This window comes from Pelophylax lessonae (assembly GCF_965119305.1).
Source record: "Pelophylax lessonae genome assembly, chromosome: 1".
Classification (NCBI taxonomy): domain Eukaryota; kingdom Metazoa; phylum Chordata; class Amphibia; order Anura; family Ranidae; genus Pelophylax; species Pelophylax lessonae.
In genome coordinates this window covers 665,436,641-665,458,902 of record NC_138768.1, presented here as the reverse complement: position 1 = coordinate 665,458,902, position 22,262 = coordinate 665,436,641, and the positions used below count along the sequence as shown (strand labels likewise).

The window sequence follows — 22,262 nt, the reverse complement described above, 5'->3', positions numbered from 1 at the left end:
TTCACTCTTTGTTATATTGCAGCCATTTGCTAAAATCATTTAAGTTCATTCTTCTTCCTCATGAATGTACACATAGCACCCCATACTGACAGAAAAACACAGAATTGTTGACATTGTTGCAGATTTATTAAAAAAGAAAAACTGAAATATCACATGGTCCTAAGTATTCAGACCCTTTGCTCAGTATTTAGTAGAAGCCCCCTTTTGATCTAATACAGCCAGGAGTCTTTTTGGGAAAGATGCAACAAGTCTTTCACACCTGGATTGGGGATCCTCTGCCATTCCTCCTTGCAGATCCTCTCCAGTTCTGTCAGGTTGGATGGTAAACGTTGGTGGACAGCCATTTTTAGGTCTCTCCAGAGATGCTCAATTGGGTTTAAGTCAGGGCTCTGGCTGGGCCATTCAAGAACAGTCACGGAGTTGTTGTGAAGCCACTCCTTTGTTATTTTAGCTGTGTGCTTAGGGTCATTGTCTTGTTGGAAGGTAAACCTTCGGCCCAGTCTGAGGTCCAGAGCACTCTGGAGAAGGTTTTTGTCCAGGATATCCCTGTACTTGGCCGCATTCATCTTTCCCTCGATTGCAACCAGTCGTCCTGTCCCTGCAGCTGAAAAACACCCCCACAGCATGATGCTGCCACCACCATGCTTCACTGTTGGGACCGTATTGGACAGGTGATGAGCAGTGCCTGGTTTTCTCCACACATACCGCTTAGAATTAAGGCCAAAAAGTTCTATTTTGGTCTCATTAGACCAGAGAATATTATTTCTCACCATCTTGGAGTCCTTCAGGTGTTTGTTTAGCAAACTCCATGCGGGCTTTCATGTGTCTTACACTGAGGAGAGGCTTCCGACACTGAGGAGAGGCTTCCGTCGGGCCACTCTGCTATAAAGCCCCGACTGGTGGAGGGCTGCAGTGATGGTTGACTTTCTACAACTTTCTCCCATCTCCTGACTGCATCTCTGGAGCTCAGCCACAGTGATCTTTGGGTTCTTCTTTACCTCTCTCACCAAGGCTCTTCTCCCCCGATAGCTCAGTTTGGCCGGACGGCCAGCTCTAGGAAGGGTTCTGGTCATCCCAAACGTCTTCCATTTGAGGATTATGGAGGCCACTGTGCTCTTAGGAACCTTAAGTGCAGCAGAAATATTTTTGTAACCTTGGCCAGATCTGTGCCTTGCCACAATTCTGTCTCTGAGCTCTTCAGGCAGTTCCTTTGACCTCATGATTCTCATTTGCTCTGACATGCATTGTGATCTGGAAGGTCTTATATAGACAGGTGTGTGGCTTTCCTAATCAAGTCCAATCAGTATAATCAAACACAGCTGGACTCAAATGAAGGTGTAGAACCATCTCAAGGATGATCAGAAGAAATGGAAAGCACCTGAGTTAAATATATGAGTGTCACAGCAAAGGGTCTGAATACTTTGGACCATGTGATATTTCAGTTTTTCTTTTTTAATAAATCTGCAACAATGTCAACAATTCTGTGTTTTTCTGTCAGTATGGGGTGCTATGTGTACATTCATGAGGAAGAAGAATGAACTTAAATTATTTTAGCAAATGGCTGCAATATAACAATGAGTGAAAAATTTAAGGGGGTCTGAATACTTTCCGTACCCACTGTAGTTAAGCTTACAAACCATTAGTTGTGGTGGCTGCATTATTATTTTTAGGCTTTTCCCATCGGTTTTTATTTTGTGATCTGGCCGTTAACTCATCTCCTGTATTACAGTGCCTCCACTCTGGACGAAGAGCACAGAAACACATTTGGATAGCAGCATTATCAGTCTGGGGGATGAGAGTGTTAGATGTACTAACATAATTAGATACACTAACAAATTGAAGCCAAACTTCAGCTCACACCTTTTTATGCTGCTACAGCATTTTTACTTTAGGAATAAAGGTTTTACATAAAAAACAATAAAGGCTGACCTTGGTAAGCACCCCTGTCAGTGTTAAATGGTTTGTCTCAACTTTCTAATAGCTACATCTTTAGGACAGTTTGTATTGTTGAAAAACAGACTTATGACCAGATCACCGATTGAAAATAAAAGAAAGAAAGCCTAAAAAAGAAACACCAATGCAGCAACCACATTTAAGAATTTGTAAGGTGCAACATAATAAATGTTTGTTTTTGGGTTCAATACTGCTTTAACTGGTTGAATGTATATTTTATTGTAAAAATGCAAATGTAGCCCTCTTTTTTTAGACAGGGATTTTGAGAAGTGACCCTCCCTAAACAGGATATTACAAATAAAGTTGACAGTGCCTCCACCCAGGACACGGCCTTTGTAAACAGAAGTTGATCAGTAATCTAAACAAAGTAATTTGGAACAGAAGAACTACTGTAACGAGCATACAATATTAACCATAAGTATATAGATGCACAACAGTAAGGCAATGAGTCAAGCTTTGTATAAGAAGATTATAATAACAGTACATACATCCAATGTAAAAACAGGTATTATCAGCAAAGGGCCCGATAGGAGCCCTGGTGGAATTGTGCACATTACCCATGCATATATAGTTATTATCAGAGATACCTCCCGATGAATGTTGCAGTAAGGTCAGAGACCTGAAGATAAGATCAGCGGTCATGGGGGGATCCGCCAACTGTTGTCTGAGCAGCCTAGAAAGGAACTTCTCACCACTAGGAACTGTGGTGTAGCACTGGAACTCAGAGTCAGACTATCTAATCTGCAAGCTTTAGTCCCTCCCTAGTAGTGCTTGCATAATATTCTCTTCTGGCTTGGAGCATGGACAGGACATGTGACTGAGACTTTATCTCCCCCACTTGCTCCTCCTAGGATTTTCCAAGCCAAAAGCCAGGACCAGGAAATGCATACATAATATATTTACAAGCATTTACAAAATCAGACAGTAAAGGGCAGCAGATCAAATAGATTTTCTCCACACACCAGTGAATCAGATGAAAAACAAGCCCCCAAACAGCACGTGGACCCTCAAATGATAGCGAGGTGGTCAACAGCATGAGGATCATAAAGATATATGTTGTTCCAAAGATGGCTATTGAAATTTTGTCCCAATCAGGAACAATGACACCTGTAAAAGTTCGTCCCGTGAGATTTTGTCATCTTTGTCAAGGTCATATAATCTAAAAGCAAACAAGAGTTTGTTGCTTCTGCTGTTCAGAGGTTCTGGGTTGCTCAGGTCTTTGGCCCACTTCAGACCAATTGAAGATAATGAGAAATCCAGAGTCCTCATAAAACCACAAAAATTAACTCTAGAGTGGGTATCGTATTGGTATGCAAGTCTCTCACAGCCAAAAAACATGTTTATACAGCTGGTTCACCAGCATCGATAAGGGAGAAAATGGAACCAGCGAATACCAGAACTAGCGATAAACCCCTTGGGTGACTGAATTATTAATGAATTTTTCTCTGAAGGAGAGGACCAAGTTCATTTGGTTTTAGATCAAGACAAATTTTTCATAGCCATCTTTGGAACAACATATCTATATGATCCTCGTTGGTGTTGACCACTCTATCATTTGAGGGTCAACACTATCTGGTAAGCAGTTTACCGTATATCCACATGGTGTTTGGCGACTTGTTTTTCATCTGATTCACTGGTGTGTGGAGAAAATCTATATGTTCACTTTTGATATGGACTTTTTATTTGGACTATGATTATTATGGTACCTTATACATTTACATTGGGGCTGCCCTCTTCTCTATATGTGATCCATGGTGTGTAATCTTACCTTGCTGTGCTGGGTGCCTTTGTTTTCTGTTATCTTTTATTGTTCTAAGCGCAGAAATATTGTTTGTTTTTAATGAGTATTGGTTAACCTTCTTCCAGACACATAGCCAAAGCTTCACTGAAACTGTTCAAGCAGTGTAACTCAAATGACAAAAAATCCAAATTCCAGGTTTTAATACTACACAATGCAGTAAAGTCCAAGGGGGTTAATACTTTTGCAAACCTCTGTATTTAATACCCCTTTTTCATTACACTGTAAATGTGTTGTTTTACATGGTCTGTTTTGCTTTGCAGAGAAAGGATGCGCCATTCTGCAATGTACGAGCTTTGCCAAAGTATGCAGCAGATAAGCTTCGAGTTTAACCGTTTGCAGATAACCTTTGAGGAATACACAGTAATGAAAGTTTTGCTGCTGCTAAGCACAGGTAAATTTAAACTAATTGCTGTCCTATGCATGGTTATGTTATTGTACCTGTTTTATTACACCCATATGGGTCATAATAGCACTATCTGAAAGCCATTTCTGCTGTTTCTGACGACTTTGAAATTAGAGTAGAGAAGCACCCAGCAAGCATTGAACACATTTTCCTTATACTACCCATTGTAAATATTCAGAATTTTTTTTTTATAGCTTTCACACTCCTGCATACTGAAAACGCAACAGTATTCATATTTTCAGGGTATTTAAATTAGTACTAAGCACTCCACATTTTTAAACAAATACAATAACTAGGTAAATCTTCCCCTGTGCAATATTCAGTTCATATATGGGCTCAAATGCTTTCATTTTTCATTCTTCACTGGTGTCAGCTACAGATCCCTCAGCTCAATTCCCCCAAGTTTCCTGTTGGGGAGCCTACTTACTGAGTACCAGGTCACAAGGAACAGTAGCTGTCCATCTATTGGCTTTGAGGATGGAGGAGGCTGGAGAGGAGGAGTGGCTTGCGTATATGCAAGAGTCGATCCATAGGACTCTGCAAGAGAAGGGAGCCACCCAAAAACTGGAAAGCTGGGCTAGCGCTGAAGGGACCAGCTGAATCCGGAGGAAGATGTTCTTTACATCAAGAGGCAGCATATATTGTAAATCTTCATCTTAACAGGAGAAACACATAAAAAGGGCTTTAATATCACTTTAACTCAAACGTTAAAAGGGGTTAATAATTTTACACTTTGCTTATGTGTATCCACAAAATGCCTGTATTTGTTCTGGTAATACTCTTCAATCACATAGCAATGTACAATTTTTATTTAGTCAAACAATTAGGAAGGTATTTAGGCAGCAAAAAAATATTTTATTGCTTCATATGAGAAAACTAATTAGTGTTTCTTTGTGAAGTACAGTATGTGGGAGGGTAACAAGAGGCAAAGTTAAGTGGGGCTTAATGAAGTAACTTTTGTGGTTAGATAAGCCTATAAAGGGTCTTTATATCTTTTGGATAGATGTGCCACCTGGGTGAGTGAGCCAAAAAATATATATATATCTTTTGGGTAAATGTGCCACCTGGGTGAGTGAGCCAAAAAAAAATATAATGGCAATTTGTATCAACAGCAACTGACTGGTCTACTGTGTTAAATAAGGGAATTATTATCAATATACGGGTGATCCCCCTTTCTACTAAACAACTAAGAACCCACCAATCCCTCCTGACTTCAAGTCTGGACAAACATGAGCGATTTTTGCTAGTGAAATCACGCTACTAAAATTGCCCAAAATGAAATTCTGGCAATTGCACATATGCAGTTGCATTTACTAGCACACTTTAGGAACATTGCCTATTAACGAGGCACTTCTATATGCTACACTCCATAGATCCCTGTGTTTTTTGGTAGACTGCCAATTGCTTTGACAAAAATCGCTGTGTATTTTAACAGTTATGTGACTACCTCATAGGTCCCCCTAGAATAAAATCTGATAGGTACGAAACATGTGCTCTGCCACAGTTAGCATTGGTACTTGTTGTACTGCAAAGAGATAAAGAAATTAAGGGTCTATAATTTTTATCATAGGTGTATTTTAAATGATAGAGACAGAATATCAATCAAAAATCCAGAAAAAACACATGAAACAAATGCTATAAATTAAGTTGCAGTTTAGTGAGTAAAATAAGTATTTGATCCCCAAGCAAAACATTAATTAGTACTTGGTGAAGAAACCTTTGTTGGCAAGCACAGAGGTAAGATGTTTCTTGTAATTAGTGACCAGGTTTGCACATATTTCAGGAGGGATTTTGGTCCACTCTTTTTTACAGATATTATTTAAATCTTTAAGATTCCTTGGCTGTCGCTTGGCAACTCCAAGTTTCAGCTCCCTCCATAAATTTTCTATAGGATTAAGGTCTGGAGACTGGCTAGGCCACTCCATGATCTTAATGTGTTTCTTCTTGAGTCACTCTTTTGTTGCCTTGGCAGTATGTTTTGGGTAATTTTCATGCTGAAAGACCCATCCATGACCCATCTTTAGTGTTCTGGGAGGGAAGAAGGTTTTCATCCAAGATTTTACAATACATGGCCCCATCCATTGGCCCCTTAATGTGGCAAAGTTGATCTGTACCTGTGAGGGAACTCACTTTTGGCGGGGGGGACCCAGCTTCCTTAGCTCTGGAAACCCATTTTCCAGCTCTCCCGAGGCCTCTTATGTGTAAGCCACCCTGTGTCTATTAGGGGCACAGGGTGACCGATAACCCCAGTCGGGTCCATCCTAACCAGACTCCCAGTACAACCACGCTAGACTCAGCATTTCATTTTACCCATGTTATCCTGGGTTCTATATGTGTGTTTTGTTGTGTTGAAAGTTGAAAGGGCTCTCTTGCTTGGGCCAGTAATATTTATGAACAATATTCCTCAAGAAATATATGAAGATAAAAGATCCCACCTTTCAAACTACTAGAACATTGTAGGAGTGTCTAAGAGACCACTTCTAGATAGTTTGAGGTGGGGTGGGGGTTGTTAAGTGTTTATTTTTAACTGACTGTATCCCATTGTTTTATTGTTTCTGTCTGCCTTGGAAGAAAACGATTATGGGATGTATATGTGGATTAGCTGCTAGAGGGGAAGGGGGATTTCTCCTGCAGCCCTTCCTAAAGGCTGCCTATTTGTCATGTTACTGAATGTAGTTTACCCCGCCCTGTGTCAATATGCAAAGAGGGGGTATTGTCCCCTGAGTGTATTATGCTTCTTACCACCCTATGCTGATGTCTCGACAAGTGACTGGCTGGGCGAGGGGATCTTGGATCATGCTGGTACTGGGCAAGGGAAGCTGATACGACGGACATACTCTTCTTGAGTACGGGGGTCAATTACATTACCTTTAACAGAGAAACAGCCCCAAATCATAATGTTTCCACCTCCATGCAAGACTGTAGGGATAGTGTTCTTAGGGTTACAGTCAGCATTTTTATTTCCTCCAAACACAGGGAGTACCCCTCCGCAAGAAGGCACATGTACAGTTATGCCAATGAACATCTAAATGATCCAGAGAAGGATTGGGAGAAAGTGCTGTGGTCACAAGAGACCAAAATTGATCTCTTTGGCATTCACTCAACTCGCCATGTTTGGAGGAAGGAAAATGCTGATTATGACCCTAAGAACACCATCCCTATAGTCAAGCACGGAGGTGGAAACATGATGCTTATAGGCTGTTTCTCTGCTAAAGGCACAGGCTGACTTTGCCACATTGAGGGGACAACGTATTGTAAAATCTTGGATGAGAACCTTTTTCCCTCAGCTAGAACACTGAAGATAGGTTGTGGATGGGTCTTCCAGCATGACAATGACCCAAAACATACCATCAAGGCAACAAAGTAATGGCTCAAGAAGAAGCATATTAAGGTAATGGAGTGACCTATTCAGTCTACAGACCTTAATTGTATATACAATTTATGGAGGGAGCTGAAACTTTGAGTTGCCAAGAGACAGCCAAAAAACCTTAAAGATTTAGAGAGTATCTGTAAAGAGTGGACCAAAATCCCTACTGAGATGTGTGCAAACCTGGTCACCAACTGCAAGAAATGTCTTACCTCTGTGCTTGCCTAGAAGGGTTGCTCCACCAAGTTCTAAGTCATGTTTTGTTTGGGAATCGAAAAACTTTTTTACTCACTGAACAGCAACTTAATTTATAGCATGTGTTTTTACTGTATTTTTGGTTGATATTCTGTCTCTATCATTTAAAATACACCTATGAAAAAAATATAGACCCTTCATTTCTGTGTAAGTAGGCAAACTTACAAAATCTGAAGGGGATCAAATAATTGTTTTCCCCACTGTATACGTAGTTTTGTTATTCTTTCAAGGTCTTAATGTTATTACGCAGATAGATAAAATAAATGTTATTTTGTAAGATGTTAATACATTAATTGGCATGATAAACAAAATATGTTTTGTGTGTGTCATGAGAACCTGCATAGAAATTGAGAATATAGGTGTTGATGACTGTGGAGTAAGATATAGATTTGCGTGTTCATGATGCCTTAAGTCAGCCCTAGACAGTTCAAACCATGTATGGGCAGGCTTAATGTATCGAAGTTGATCAATCAATCAATTTTGGTACAACCATCCTGCTGGATTTTACATGCATTTATTGCAAGCGGCTATTGCTAGCAATATGGCTTGGTGAGAGGGATTTTCCTCTCAACACTGTTTGTGTTGATGTGGAAATTGAGCGACTTCGCTCTGTTTATGGCCAGCCTTAGGCACATGGCATAATGTCACCCTTTGTGCAGGCTCCACATCTTTTGCCCCGAATCATGGTACAAGATTAGTTGAGAAAATTAATATCTGTATGTGCCAGGGTCTGGCATTTTCTTTGAATTATGAGTGTGTAGAGAATATCTTTATGTTGCCTAACCTGTAGAGAGTCACGAGACTCCCACCAACAGCCCCTTCACACTTTTCCACTTTAGTTGTAATGATTAACCTACAAATATCAGAAGTTTCAGGAGTAAAAAAATATTAAAGGAAAGAATGAACACTAACTTGCTACCTGAGGCATTGGTCCACCTGTGCCATTCCGTAAATACAGCACTGCATAGATGACAAAGCCTCACATCTTCTGTTCTAATTGTCTACTACATTTCATATACTTTCTGATCTGTAGGGAATTGGAAAATATCCAGGCTGAGAGTACGGCTGTGTTTAAGAAACCCAGTCTGAGAATCTGGGCAGTACTCCAGAATTTTGTATTTTCAGTTTTTTCATTTTGTTTGTACAGTTTATTTCTATTTTACTTTTACTTTTCATCTAATATTTGTAAAATATTACAGTGCCATTTGATTCTGAGGGTGTTTCCTATTAGAATTGTGTTTTATAATAATCATTCGCATCCTACTATATAACCCTTATAATATTCATAGTTCTTAATCTATACTATTCCATGTTTTTTTTGTTCCTTATTCTGTGTGGAGTTACTCCTACATTTGAGCTGCTGCAGTATATTTGTTGTAACTCAGGGGGAAATTTACTAGAATAGTAGAGTGCAAAATCTGGTGCAGCTGTGCATATAAACCAATCAGCTTCCAGGGTTTATTGTCAAAGCTTAATTGAACAAGCTGAAGTTAGAAGCTGATTGGCTACCATGCACAGCTGCACCAGATTCTGAGTGCTCCAGTTTTAGTAAATCTCCCCCACATTGTATAGTAGAGTCCTTTAAAGGAAAAGAGTAGGGGATTCTGCACACTTCTATAGGTGTCTGTTCAGAAGAAGTGTTCTCTTGATAATTTCTTCTTTTGGACAGAAATAATTTATATGTAATTACCAGGAAAGTATTGCTTAACATTTCCATACCAGTTATGTCATTAGGGCCAATATAAGGTTGATGACATTTTGCAAAGCTATTTTTTTTTCTTTTATTTGCACCTCATGAGTTCAGCGTCAAGTTAGCACAATGCTTCTTGTACATATAGTGATCAGAATATTTTGAGAACAGCAGTTAAACTCATTATGTATTTGCAAATTTCAGTTTTTCAAATGTACTGCATAATCAGAAATTAAAGTGGTTCTAAGTCTTAATGTTTTTTACCTTAATGAATTCTATGCATAATGGTAAAAAAAAGCTCCAATACTAGTTTCCCTTCTCCCTGTCCCTAAACACTCAGCTAAGTCATCTATCAATTCAGTGCTGTGCCCAGCTACGGTTCTTCACTCTTTACTTCCTACTCTCACAGAAGACTCTATAAGCAGTGGGAGCCAGTGGCTCCTGCTGCTGTCAAAAGAATTCTGTGAGGAGTGAGAGGGACGTGGGTGATCCATGCTGTGTTTGTCTAAGGACGCACACAGTTCGGTTTGCTATGGCGGCAAGAGTTTGAGAGCACCAGCGGGGGACTCTAGAAGAGAAAGTAAGGGGCCACTCTGTGCAATACCATAGAACAGGTAAGCATAACATCTTTTTATTTTAATGAAAAAAAGTAGACTTTATTATCACCTTAATTGATTACTGTTCAATCTAACTGGTGTTTGTAATGTCTTTGAGCAGTGACAGGCATTTCCACTCATTTCAGAGATAGGTTACACTTGGCTTGAATCATTTTTGGTCGAGAACAGCTGCTTCTCCAAAGATAAGGCCAATACTGGGACTGCTTTCTATTATAGGATGCAATATGTTAGCATGGACATTATTACTAATGTAACTGCTGTCTTAAAATAAGAATTGTTCATTGATCAAGCCTTGTTGGTCAAGCCATCTGACTTCTATCTACTATCTATAGGTAATTTACAGTAAAGACACATATGCAAACAATTACTATTGCCTTCTATGCTTCTCAAATATAGTTTGTTCTGCAATGTTTATACACGTTTCTATGCTTTAACAGATAAATCAACTGGCAGTATCTATGACTTACCAGGATCCTTTAGTTACACACCTGTCTTTGTTCATGGGCTTTTATACCTAGAATAGCTTACCATGTAATATGGTTTAAAATAAATCTTTTAGCCTTTTACATGTTCAAAGCCCTGTGTAAGAACTGACACCAAAATATGCCTGTTTGTATATCTCTCTGCAGGACATTGCCTCTCTGACTTGAGAACTTTCAAATGCCATTTCCCTGTCCACCAAGAATGTCCATATAAACCACTGGGACATTCTTATTTGATAAAGGAATGGCAGTTGGCAGGACTGAGACTGAAAGTTAGTGAAACTGGTTCCGCCGAGTCACATGTACAGGCGGTCCCCGGGTTACAAACAAGATGGGGACTGTAGGTTTGTTCTTAAGTCGAATTTGTATGTAAGCCAGAACAGGTAGATTTTTTAAGTGTAGCTCCAGCCAAAATAATATTTTTTTAAGTTTTTTTAGAAAGCATAGGGAAGGGTTAACACCCCTGTACCATTTGTTTTGCTGTCTGTGGCCCTGTACAGAAGATTTTACCTCACTTTCTGTCCCTATGACAACTGGATTTTGAAAATTTTGAGTTGTAGTGAAAACAAGGATTGGTGATAAAGCTTCAGTGGAGACACCTTTTTCCCATGAGAAATCCTACGGGAGTGAATTTCCCTTCCTAGGGCTAGATTTTTCCTCCCTTCTTGTTGTCTCCCTCTGTTTGTAAGTAGGAGTCATTTGTAAGTCAGATGTTTGTAACCCGGGGACTGCCTGTATGAGGATTAGGTAATAGTAGGCATCTTGTGGTATCTGTTCTTAGAAATTACATTTACTTTAAATGAATAATAGACTTACTGTGTTTTCACTGTACTGCTAAATATTAAACCAATAAAAGCACCATTCCATATCTGGAAATAGAAGATATTTAATATAACAGTAATAACTATATAGCAAGGTAATCTTTTCATTAGCTCTGGTGTGGTATCTGTTCTGAATACTTATTACATCATCAGGAATCCATTCTTATATTTTTTTCATCCTAGTTCCTAAAGATGGACTTAAATGCCAAGCTGCTTTTGAAGAAATGAGAGTGAATTACATTAAAGAACTGAGGAAAATATTAATGAAGAGTCCACACAGTGCTGGACAGAGCTGGCAGCGATATTTTCATTTAACAAAACTTCTAGACTCCGTTCATGATGTAAGTACTAGTCTAATGGTCTGACTTACTTGAACTAAATCCACAATAATAAATTGAAAATGGAGAGTATCCTTTAAATAGTTTATACCTATATAGCAGATATGTGAAAGTTAGTGCTGTGTTTCCCACTAATTATAACATGTAAAGAATATTATAAAATCATAAATTCTGTATATCAATATTGCATAAAAAATTGCTTAGTAAGTGGTGCAGAAGAAAACTGCCATAAAGGAGTTCTAGGCAGGGCTGCCATCAGAGTGGGGACAGCCCATACATTTGTAGGGCTGTAGTAACGAGTTGTTGCTGCTTACCAGGTCAGTGAGGCACGGGTTTCACATCTTCCCCGCCTTTCCCCTGGATTCACTATCTGGGATTGGCTGTCCTGCTTACAGTGAAGCAGGGAAGAGTGGATGCGGCCAGCAGAGCGAGCAGCGGGAGCAACAGCAGGACAGTGCAGCCAGGATTTCCTCCTGTTTTGGTACTAAAGTCTCCCTCTCTCCTCTCCGCATTGTGACCAGCTCCAATGTATGAATCTCCATCGGTGAACTAGGGGGTCTTCCTTTACTGAAGCTTGAGCAGGGTGTACTGTGTTGCCGCCCCCTCTGATCACCCCCCTTCAGTCCTAATTGGCGGTCTCCTCCTGGAGGGTGGTGGGTAAGAGGGGTCTGTTTTGGGTTCTCCATTGAACACCCCCCTGCAGTTCTAGATGGGGGGTCTCTTTTTACTGGAGAAGGATGGGCAGGGTAGTCTGCATTGGGGTCATGTCTGGTCACCCTCCTGCAGTCCTCTTAACTGGGGGTCTCCTGGAGGGGGGTGGGCTGAGGGCTCTGTGTTGGGCCCCCCACTAGTTGACCCCTTGGAGTCCTATGTAGGGGTCTTCTTTTACTGGAAAAGAGTGGTTGGGGTGGTCTGTGTGAGGGTCCCCACTGTTGACCCCCCACAGTCCTCTTAGGTGGGGGTCTCCTGCTGAAGGGGGGTGGGCAGGACGGTTTGTGTGTGGTTCCCCTCTGATTACTCCCTCTGCAATCCTCTGAGCTGGGGGGTCTCCTTTTTTTGGCGAAGGTTGAGCAGAGGGGGGGTATGTGTGGGGGTCCCCTATGACCAATTCCCTGCAGTTTTTCTAGCTGGGGGTCTCCTTCACCTGGAGGGAGGTGGGCAGTGAGATTCATGTTGGAGATCTCTTTTTTTTAGCCCTGCAGTTCTCCTAGCTTGAGGTTACCTTCTCCTGGAGGAGTTTGGGCAGGGGGATTAGTGTTGGGGTCTTCTCTGATCATCTACTACAGTTCTCATAACTGGGTTCTCCTTTTACTGGACAAGGGTGGCGGGGGGGGGGGTATGTGTGGGGGTCCCCTCTGATCATCCTACAGTCCTAATAGCTGAGGGTCTGCATCACCTAGAGGGGGGTGGGCAGTGGGGGTCTGTATTGGAGTCTCCTCTGATCACCCCCTGCAGTCTATTTAGCTGGGAGTCTCCTTCACTGCAGGGGGAGGGACTCCTGTATTCCCTATATTTGTCTGTATTCCTGGATGGATAGGAGGGTCCCCTCTGATCACCTCCCTGAACTCCTTCATTTGACAGGGATGTAAATATAGAGGGGGGTTCAGGGGATCTTATATAGAGGTAAGTAGGTGCCTGGAGTATTATATAGAAGTAGGTAGGCATCAAGGGGTTTTACACTATATTACCAAAAGTATTGGGATGCCTGCTTTTAAACTTTAATGGCATTCCAGTCTTAGTCTGTATGGTTCAATATTGAGTTGGCCCACCCTTTGCAGCTATAACAGCTTCAACTCTTCTGGGAAGGCTGCCCACAAGGTTTAGGAGTGTGTCTATGGGAATTTTTGACCATTCTTCGGGGAGTGCTTTGTTAGGTCAGGCTCTGATGTTGGAAGAGAAGGCCTGGCTCACAATCTCCGCTCTAATTCAACCCAAAAGTGTTCTATCAGGACTGTGCAGGCCAGTCAAGTTCCTCCACCCCAAACTCGCTCATCCATGTCTGTATGGACCTTGCTTTGTGCACTGGTGCAAATCATTTGGTGGAGGGGGTATTATGGTGTGGGGTTGCTTCTCAGGGGCTGGGCTTGGCCCCTTAGTTCCAGTGAAGGTAACTCTTAAGACATCAGCATACCAAGACATTTTGGACAATTTCATGCTCCCAACATTGTGGGAACAGTTTGCGGATGGCCCCTTCCTCTTCTAACATGAGTGCGCACCAGTGTACATACAAATTTCATAAAGACATGGATGAGCAAGTTTGGGTGGAGGCACCTAACCTCAACCCAATAGAACACCTTTGGGATGAAAAAGAGCAGAGACTGCGAGCCAGGCCTTCTCGTCCACAGCAGTGCTTTACCTCACAAATGTGCTTCTAGAAGAATGGTCAAAAATTCTCATAGACACATTCCTAAACCTTGTGGACACCCTTCCCAGAAGAGTTGAAGCTGTTATTGCTGCAAAGGGTCGGCCAACTCAATATTGATCCCTACTGACTAAGACTGGGATGCTATTAAAGTTCATGTGCATGTAAAGGCAGGCGTCCCAATACATTTGGTATTCCTCCGGAAAGGTTTTTTCCTTCCAACCTGTTTTCTTTGGGGCAGTGCAAGACGTGTTACTTCAAGGGTGATTGTTCCGGTTCCGACTTCGGAAAGTTTTCACGGGTTTTTACTTTTTACTCAAACCTCTTTACAGTCCCCAGGAAGAAAGGCAAGGTTCATGCAATTCTGGACCTCAAGGTGCTGAACTGCTTTGTTCGAGTACAGAAATTCCGCATGTAGTCCATTCACACGGTAGTGGCGTCCCTACCTCAGGGGAATTTCTTCTCACTTTATCAACATGAAGGACACCTACCTGGACAATCTAATATGTGCCGATCACCAGCACCTCCTCATTTTTGCCTTGGGCGGGGAGTATTATCAGTTTATGGCATTGACCTTGGTCTCACCTCCGTTCCTCGGGTCTTCATAAGAGTGCTGGCCCTGGTGCTGGCATTGTTTGAGTCAGCGGGGGATCGCAGTACTGGGATACCTGGAAGATCATCTTCTGTGAGTGGAGTCTCCAACTGCTCTGATGGCCAACTGGAGATTGCTCTGCAAACTCTGAAGGAGTTCTGTTAGATTCTGAAACTTCAGGAGTCTACTTTGGTTCTGTCGACAAAAACTGGACTATCTGGGTCTGACTCAGGACTCGGCCTCAGCCGGAGTGTTTCTTCCTCTGGTAAAACTCCAGCAGATGGTCTTCTCTCTGGGCTTGCATGAGGGTGCTGGGCCTGATGGTGTCCACCCTTGAGGCGGTCTGTTCACACAGTTCCACACAAGATCTCTGCTAAAGAGATTCTGGTAAAATGGGACAGGATCCACGGTCTCTAGAGTTGGCCTTGTTCTCTGGCATTTCAACAGGGAAAATCCTTTCTCCCCCTGTACTAGATGATTGTCACCACGGATGCCAGCCTGTCTGGGTGGGAAGGCGTCCTCTGCACAGACCTGGTCAGGAGGTCCAGACTCTGGCAGAGTCCAGACTGCCGATTAATGTACTGGAATTCCGAGCGATCAGACTTTGTCTGGTTCATTGGACAATTCGTCTTCAGGGGTTTCTTAATTCAGACAATGCCATGGCCATGGTCCATATCAATCACCGAGGGGGCACAAGAAGTGTCCTGGCAGCTCGGTAAGTAGCCGGGATTCTAAGATGGGCTGACTGATAAGTTCCAGCCTCTCAAACTTCTGCTACGACTCCTGTGCAGGATCCATGCAGAAGGAATTCCGGTCATTCTAGTGGTTCCAGACTGGCCTCGCCGGTCTTGGTACGTCGATCTAGAACGGCTGGTCGCCAGTGCTCTTTGGGGACTTCCTCTCAGGGAGGTTCTGCTGTCTCAAGGACCAATCTTTCATCCTGCTTTACAGTAGCTGGCTTTGACGCTTGGCTGTTGAACGCCAGGTGCTGAAGGATGGAGGTTTGTCTGAAGTGGTCCGTTCGTGGTTGTCTGTACGTGGAAGCCGTACATTGCATGGTGTAGGTCTCTCAGGGTTCATTTACGCTCCTTCTCGGTGGTTCGGATCTTAACCTTCCTTCAACAGGGGATTGAATAGAAATTGCCCTTGAATACCATCAGGGGCCAGATATCGGTTTTTGGCGGTCTTTTTCCAACGACCTTTGGCCACACACTCCCTGGTGCATACCTTTTCTTCAGGGTGTCCGACATTTGATTCCTTCAGTGCGGGCTCTGTTGCCGCCATGGAATCCTAATGTGGTGCTTTCAGCTTTACAGAAGCCTCCCTTTCAAAATTCAGGAGGTTTCCCTGCTTCGCTGCCCCAGAAGGTGGACTTCTATGGTGGCTATCACCTCTGTGTGCAGGGTGTCAGAACTGGCGGCTTTATCCTGTTGTTCACCTTATGGTGATTCCATAGGATAAGGTGGTGCTTTGCCTCTGTCCGTCATTCCTTCCTAAGGTGGTCACTGACTGTCATTTGAATGAAGACATTGTGTGTCCTCCCCTGTGTGCCAGACCTTAACATCCGAAGGAAATTGCTTTGCATGCCTTGGATGTGGTTCGGCAATTGGGTTTACCTAACAGCTTCGGATTTTTTAGGAAGTCAGACTCTATTTGTGCTCACGGACGGACCTTACAAAGGGTTGTCTGCTTCTTTTGCGACCATTTCCAGATGGATCAGACGGTGGTTCAGGCTTATTCCATCAAGGGTCAGGTTCCTCCTTTCCCTGTCAAGGCGCACTCTACTAGGGCGCTTAGTGTCTTGTGGCCTTTCCGTCATCAGGCATCAGTGACGCAGGTTTGCAAGGCGGCCACCTGGTTGTCGATGCACAATTTTACACTGTTTTTTTCAAAAGTGGATGTTTTAGCATTTGCAGATGCTTCTTTTGGCTGCAAAGTTTTGCTGGCTGCTGTTTAGAGGACCTGGTCCTCTTTGAGGATGTATTTTTTTTGGTGAGCTCCAGTTGTTTATGGTTAAGCTCCATGTTACCTGGTTGGCTATGGTTAGCCTTGGGAATTTTTTTCTGCTTTTTCCCACCCCTCATGTTTGACACTGCTTTGGTACTTACCAATGATTAAGATGAATCAGGAGCTGTGTCTGTCAATGAACGAAAGAGAAAATGTGATTTTTGACTTAAAACGTAAAATCCCATTTCTCTGATGTTCATTGATGGACACAGAACCCACCCCTCTGTGGAGTTGGCTTTCTTCTGACACTGCTTGTAACAAAACTGAGTGGCTATAGCTGAGAGTGGGTGTATACCAGGGACTGTCCATAGGCATAGTCAAGTTTTCTCCTGCCTATTTTCCTACTCCTGTAGGGGGCAGTATAACCCGATGGTTAAGAAGAATCGGGAGCTGTGTTCGTCAATGAACATCAGAAAAATGGATTTTACAGAAAGTCAAAAATCCAATTTTTTCTGATCTGTACCAAATCTTTGCCTCTAATTAGAACGCCTTATCTTTTACATTATTGCTCTTTAGCTAACATTTTTTATATCTAAAATCTTGGGTGCAATGTTGTTTTCCTACAGACGGAATTGGTAGTGCTGCAATAAAATGACAGCATAGTGCTTTTCAGTATCATGTGATCATATTTCCAATGTGAGCCTACCCCTTTCTAGCCTGTATATTTTGAAATAGGAGCATACCATCAGGATCCTGCAAACTAATTTTAGAGAAGAATTTCTGTTGCTTTCACAAATAATTTTTATTAGTGAAAGTTGTTAGTACACCTACTGGGGGTTTTATCTGCATTGATTGTATTCATTTTCTTCATAAAAAAATAGCACAGTGTCTAGCTATTTCTTGTCATTATTAGTGGAGATAAGGCATGTCATATTTCTTGGTTTAGTTTACCTAATTATGCTATATTGTACCTTTGGTTACCATAAACGTTATCACACTGGTTAACCAGTTCTGAACCGGAAGGATTTGTCCCCTTAATGACCAGGTCATTTTTTTGCGATTCGGCACTGCATTAATTTAACGGAAAATTGCGTGGTCGTGCAACACTGTACCGAAATAAAATTGATGTCCTTTTTTTCCCCTCAAATAGAGCTTTCTTTTGGTAGTATTTGATCACCTCTGCAATTTTTTTTTTATAATTTTTTTTTACTAGTAATGCTGGCGATCTGCGATTTTTAGCGGGACTGCGACATTGCGGCAGACAGATTGTACCTCTAACTGACATTTTTGACACTTTTGAGGGAATCAGTGACATTACTACAGTAATCAGTGCACGGTTGCTGTATTAATGACATTGTGCAGCCGAGCCAGCCTGCCACAGTAAAACTGTGGCAGACGGTCGGCAAGTGGTTAAATATCACTAACATCTGCCTAGCCATAAGTGTAAGATGACTTGAGGAAATGCAGACATTTCTGTTGGAGATCAAAAAGGAACAGTTAAGATATAATATCAATTTATATAGGAGTTTTTCAAAGTTAAAAATGAATTTAATGTGAAAAACATCTACACAGTATTTATGTTTGTGAATGATAAAATGATCATGTAAAGCAATGCGCAAATTGTTGACACTATATACATTTTTTAATAATAATAATAAAATAATGAATGGATACATCTTTGTGAACTGACCCTTATGCGCTTTAGCAGAAGTACCAGTTGGCCTCCAAGTGTGTGTCATAATGTCTGTGACAACTTAGCAAAATGTGGGTATATATACAAACTCCCAAAGTTTTAGGGCTCAGGAGCAGATGGCATGTATTTTTCACAATTTCACATTACATTGCATAGTTGTTTCCTCCCCTGCCTTTGATAAGAGCCTACTGCACTGGTTAACCACATGCTTTTAATAATAAGAACATTCACAACATAGCACATACATTTTATCTTACCAGTTCAAAATCCCAACTTGGAATAAAAAAGTGTAATATTATACAGACCCCCAATAAAATATTATAACTAAATGAAACCCAGAACATGAATTTATTAAGCAAAAAAAACACCTAACTTCTTAATGCCCCTTGGGGCTTCTCACACTTTATACAGATGACATAAGCATGCTTAACTGGTGACATAAAGCATGTAACTTCACTACACCCACTGTCATTGGCTAAGAAAGTGTTCTGTAAAGAAGTGTTGGTGACAGTCAGATACATTGCTTGCTACAAAGATAATTTAATTACAGATATCAACATTTAAGATGTTATTCAGTAAGGCAAAAAGCATGATTTAGTCAATCAAATTTCTTGTTTCATTTCTCATGACTCATATTAGGTAGTATACTGCTTCTGTGGTCATCCCCCTATTTAACCACTTAAGGACCAGGCCTATTTCTGACACTTGTTGTTTAAAAGTTAAAAACAGTATTTTCTGCTAGAAAATGACTTAGAACCCCCAAACATTATATATATTTTTTTAGCAAAGACTCTGGAGAATAAAATGGCAGTCGTTGCAATATTTTTTGTCATGCGGTATTTGCGCAATTTTTTGGTGAAAATAAATTTCACTGCATTTTAAAAAAATTAAACAGTAAAGCTAGCCCAACGTTTTCTATAATATAAAATATAATGTTATGCCAAATAAATAAATAACCAACATGTCATGTTACGCTCATGGAATGGTGACAAACATTGGTACCCAAAAATTTCTACAGGTTACCAGTTTAGAGGTACAGAGGAGGTCTAGGGCTAGAATTATTGCTCTCGCTCTAACAATCACGGCAATACCTCACATGTTTGGTTTACCTATATGGGTGCGACTTGCATATGTTTTCCTATTACAAGGCATGTAAACTTCCCTTGTAATAGAAATAAGCGGGACAGGTCCTCTTTAATGTGAGATCTGGGGTAAAAAAAAGACCTCAGATCTCACATCTACACTAAAAAGCAAAAAAAAAAAGTCTTTTTTTTTTCATCATGAAAAAAATGGGCCCTTTAAGGAGGTAGCAACGTATGAAGTCGCTCCAATCCTCCAAGGCCATAGAGTCGAATGGGGGCCAGCTTGCTGCCTAGAAGGGGAGAGGACCGAATCATTTTCCCCGCTACAAACGGCTCCGGTAAGCAAGGAAAATGACCAGGAAGTGGGGGGGGGCACCTCTCCTCAAGCAGCTGGGATCATTTTTATGAGAAAGAGGACCGCTCCGCCCAGTAAAAAAAAAAATACCGGGGTTATTGCAGCCATCTAAAGCCATAACCCCAGTATTTAACGTAGTAAATAGTAGTGACGTTTAACTGCGACGGGCGGTCTGAAAGTGATTAAGATAATTCAAGTTTGCTGGGTCATTTAGGCTGCAAAATCTTTTTTTGATTATGTTACTAACCATGAGTTATGTGATGTGACAGATGTCAACAGGATTGGTGTGTATAGATGATTCTGTATACCGTATATACTCGAGTATAAGCTGACCCGAATATAAGCCGAGGCCCCTAATTTTACCACAAAAAAATGGGAAAAATGATTGACTCGAGTATAAGCCTAGGGTGGGAAATGCAGCAGCTACTGGTAAATTTTAAAAATAAAAATAGATACCAATAAAATTACATACATTAATTGAGGCATTAATTAATGTCATTACAGCACATACATTACACCTCCACCTCCAACCCCCCCCCCCAACCCACATTAGGCCTTCACCTCACCTCCACTTCCCCCCCCCCTCCTCTCAACCCGCATTAGGCCTTCACCTCCACCCCCCTCAACTCACATTATGCCTACACCTCCAACCCAGGTCAACCATAAGTAATAAATAAATAAAAATATATACTGTAAAATAAACGATTAAATATAATTATAGAGGAACCTTGGAGTGCTGGATGCTGCTGATCTGCAGATGGTTGCAGGTGTGGGTAACGGTTCCCACAGTGTCTCCCGCTCCCGGCCCGGGCAGCTTCTTCACTTCTTCTTCAGCAGCGCGGCTGCCAGCACTGGCTCCTCCCACGGTGTGACGTGCGGGCGCAGCTCGTCCACTGACTCTCCGCTGACTGTCTCCTCCGCTCCTCTGCTACAGAGGAGTCGAGCGGCGGGTCATGTTATTCCAGCATACAGTATTACCATATTAACGGCGGCGGATGTGGGGCAGGAGGGTCGGGGCTGAGATACACAGTTATTCCCGGTCATTCCTGATCGTTCCTGGCATTTCTCCACTTTCATTTTTTTGCTCACTCGAGTATAAGCCGAGGGGGTGCTTTTTCAGCACAAAAAATGTGCTGAAAAAGTCGGCTTATACTCGAGTATATACGGTATATGGTTGCCACTTCTATCTCAGTACCAATGTAAAAACTAAGTACAGATTATACAGTCACTGGCAACTTTTGTAGGTACACCCATTCAATCGCTTGGTAACACAAATTGCTAATCAGCCAATCACATGGCAGCAACTCAATGCATTTAGGCATCTAGACGTGGGGAAGACAACTTGCTGAAGTTCAAACTGAGCTTCAGAATGAGGAAGAAGGGATTTAAGTGACTTTGAACATGTCATGGTTGTTGGCGTAAGACGGGCTGGTCTGAGTATTTCAACAACTGCTGATCTACTGGGATTTTCACACACAACCATCTCTAGAAACTACAGAGAATGGTCAGAAAAAGAGAAAATATCCAATGAGCAGCAGTTGTGTGTATGAAAATGCCAAGTTGATTTCAGAGGTCAGAGAATAGGCAGACTGGTTCTAGATGATAGAAAGACAACAGTAAATTAAAATAACCACTCGTTACAACCAAGGTATGCAGAATACCATCTCTGAGCGCACAACACATTTGTAACAGAACCGCGACCCCACAATTTGCTTGTGTGCTTCCGTCAGAATACCACTTCCTCCAGTCTGAACATAGATATCAGATATTCTAGCTGCCCTCCATACAAAACTAGCTGAGAATAGCTTGTATAAGATCTGGAACATTATTTGAACAGACTCACACACAATAAATACCACACACAGGTCAGGTGAGCCTGATTACATTATCATATGTAGATGAAATTGTATACAGAAGGATAATTAACTTGAGCTATTTACCTAGCCATCTGGACAATAGTAATATGTGAGTTAATTAACAATTAACAATGGGACAGACATTCTTAGCAGAAAACATATAACACCTCAATACACAGACAATAGCAAGAGACCACCAGTAACAGACTGTCTGCCTCTTACATTGAAGAACATGGAACAGAAGCCAATGTGACCAGCTCTTTCAATGAACATGTCCAGAATCAAACAGACCAGGAATATTCTTCATATATTTCTTAAGAGATATTGTTGATAAATATTACTGTCCCATTTGAAGAAATTCAAACCAAATTTCTTAGTGTCCATTAAGTAGCTGTCCATCATTTTCTTGGTCACCCTGTGCCCCTAATAGACACAGGATGACTTGCACATAAGAGGGGCCGGGGAGTTGGAAAATTGGTTTCCAGAGCTCTCAATGGTAAGCTGGGTTCCACAGGCCTCCCCAACCAAAGTGGCTCCAAACACAACATTGAACCCTGAAGCAGATGGGCTACAGCAACAGAAGACCGGGTGCTACTCCTGTCAGCTAAGAACAGTAAACTGAGGCTACAATTCACACAGGCTCACCAA

General features: G+C 41.7%; 1 protein-coding gene across 2 annotated transcripts in view; it reads left to right on the top strand.

Annotated features, from left to right (window-relative positions):
* NR3C2 (nuclear receptor subfamily 3 group C member 2) overlaps nt 1–22,262 on the top strand; it is a 544,471-nt gene that overhangs the window by 502,581 nt on the left and 19,628 nt on the right. For both annotated transcript variants that reach the window (XM_082261285.1, XM_082261286.1), the window contains exons 7-8: nt 4,015–4,145; nt 11,573–11,730. In XM_082261285.1, the coding sequence (XP_082117411.1) occupies nt 4,015–4,145; nt 11,573–11,730 (289 nt within the window). The remainder of the gene's footprint in view (nt 1–4,014; nt 4,146–11,572; nt 11,731–22,262) is intronic.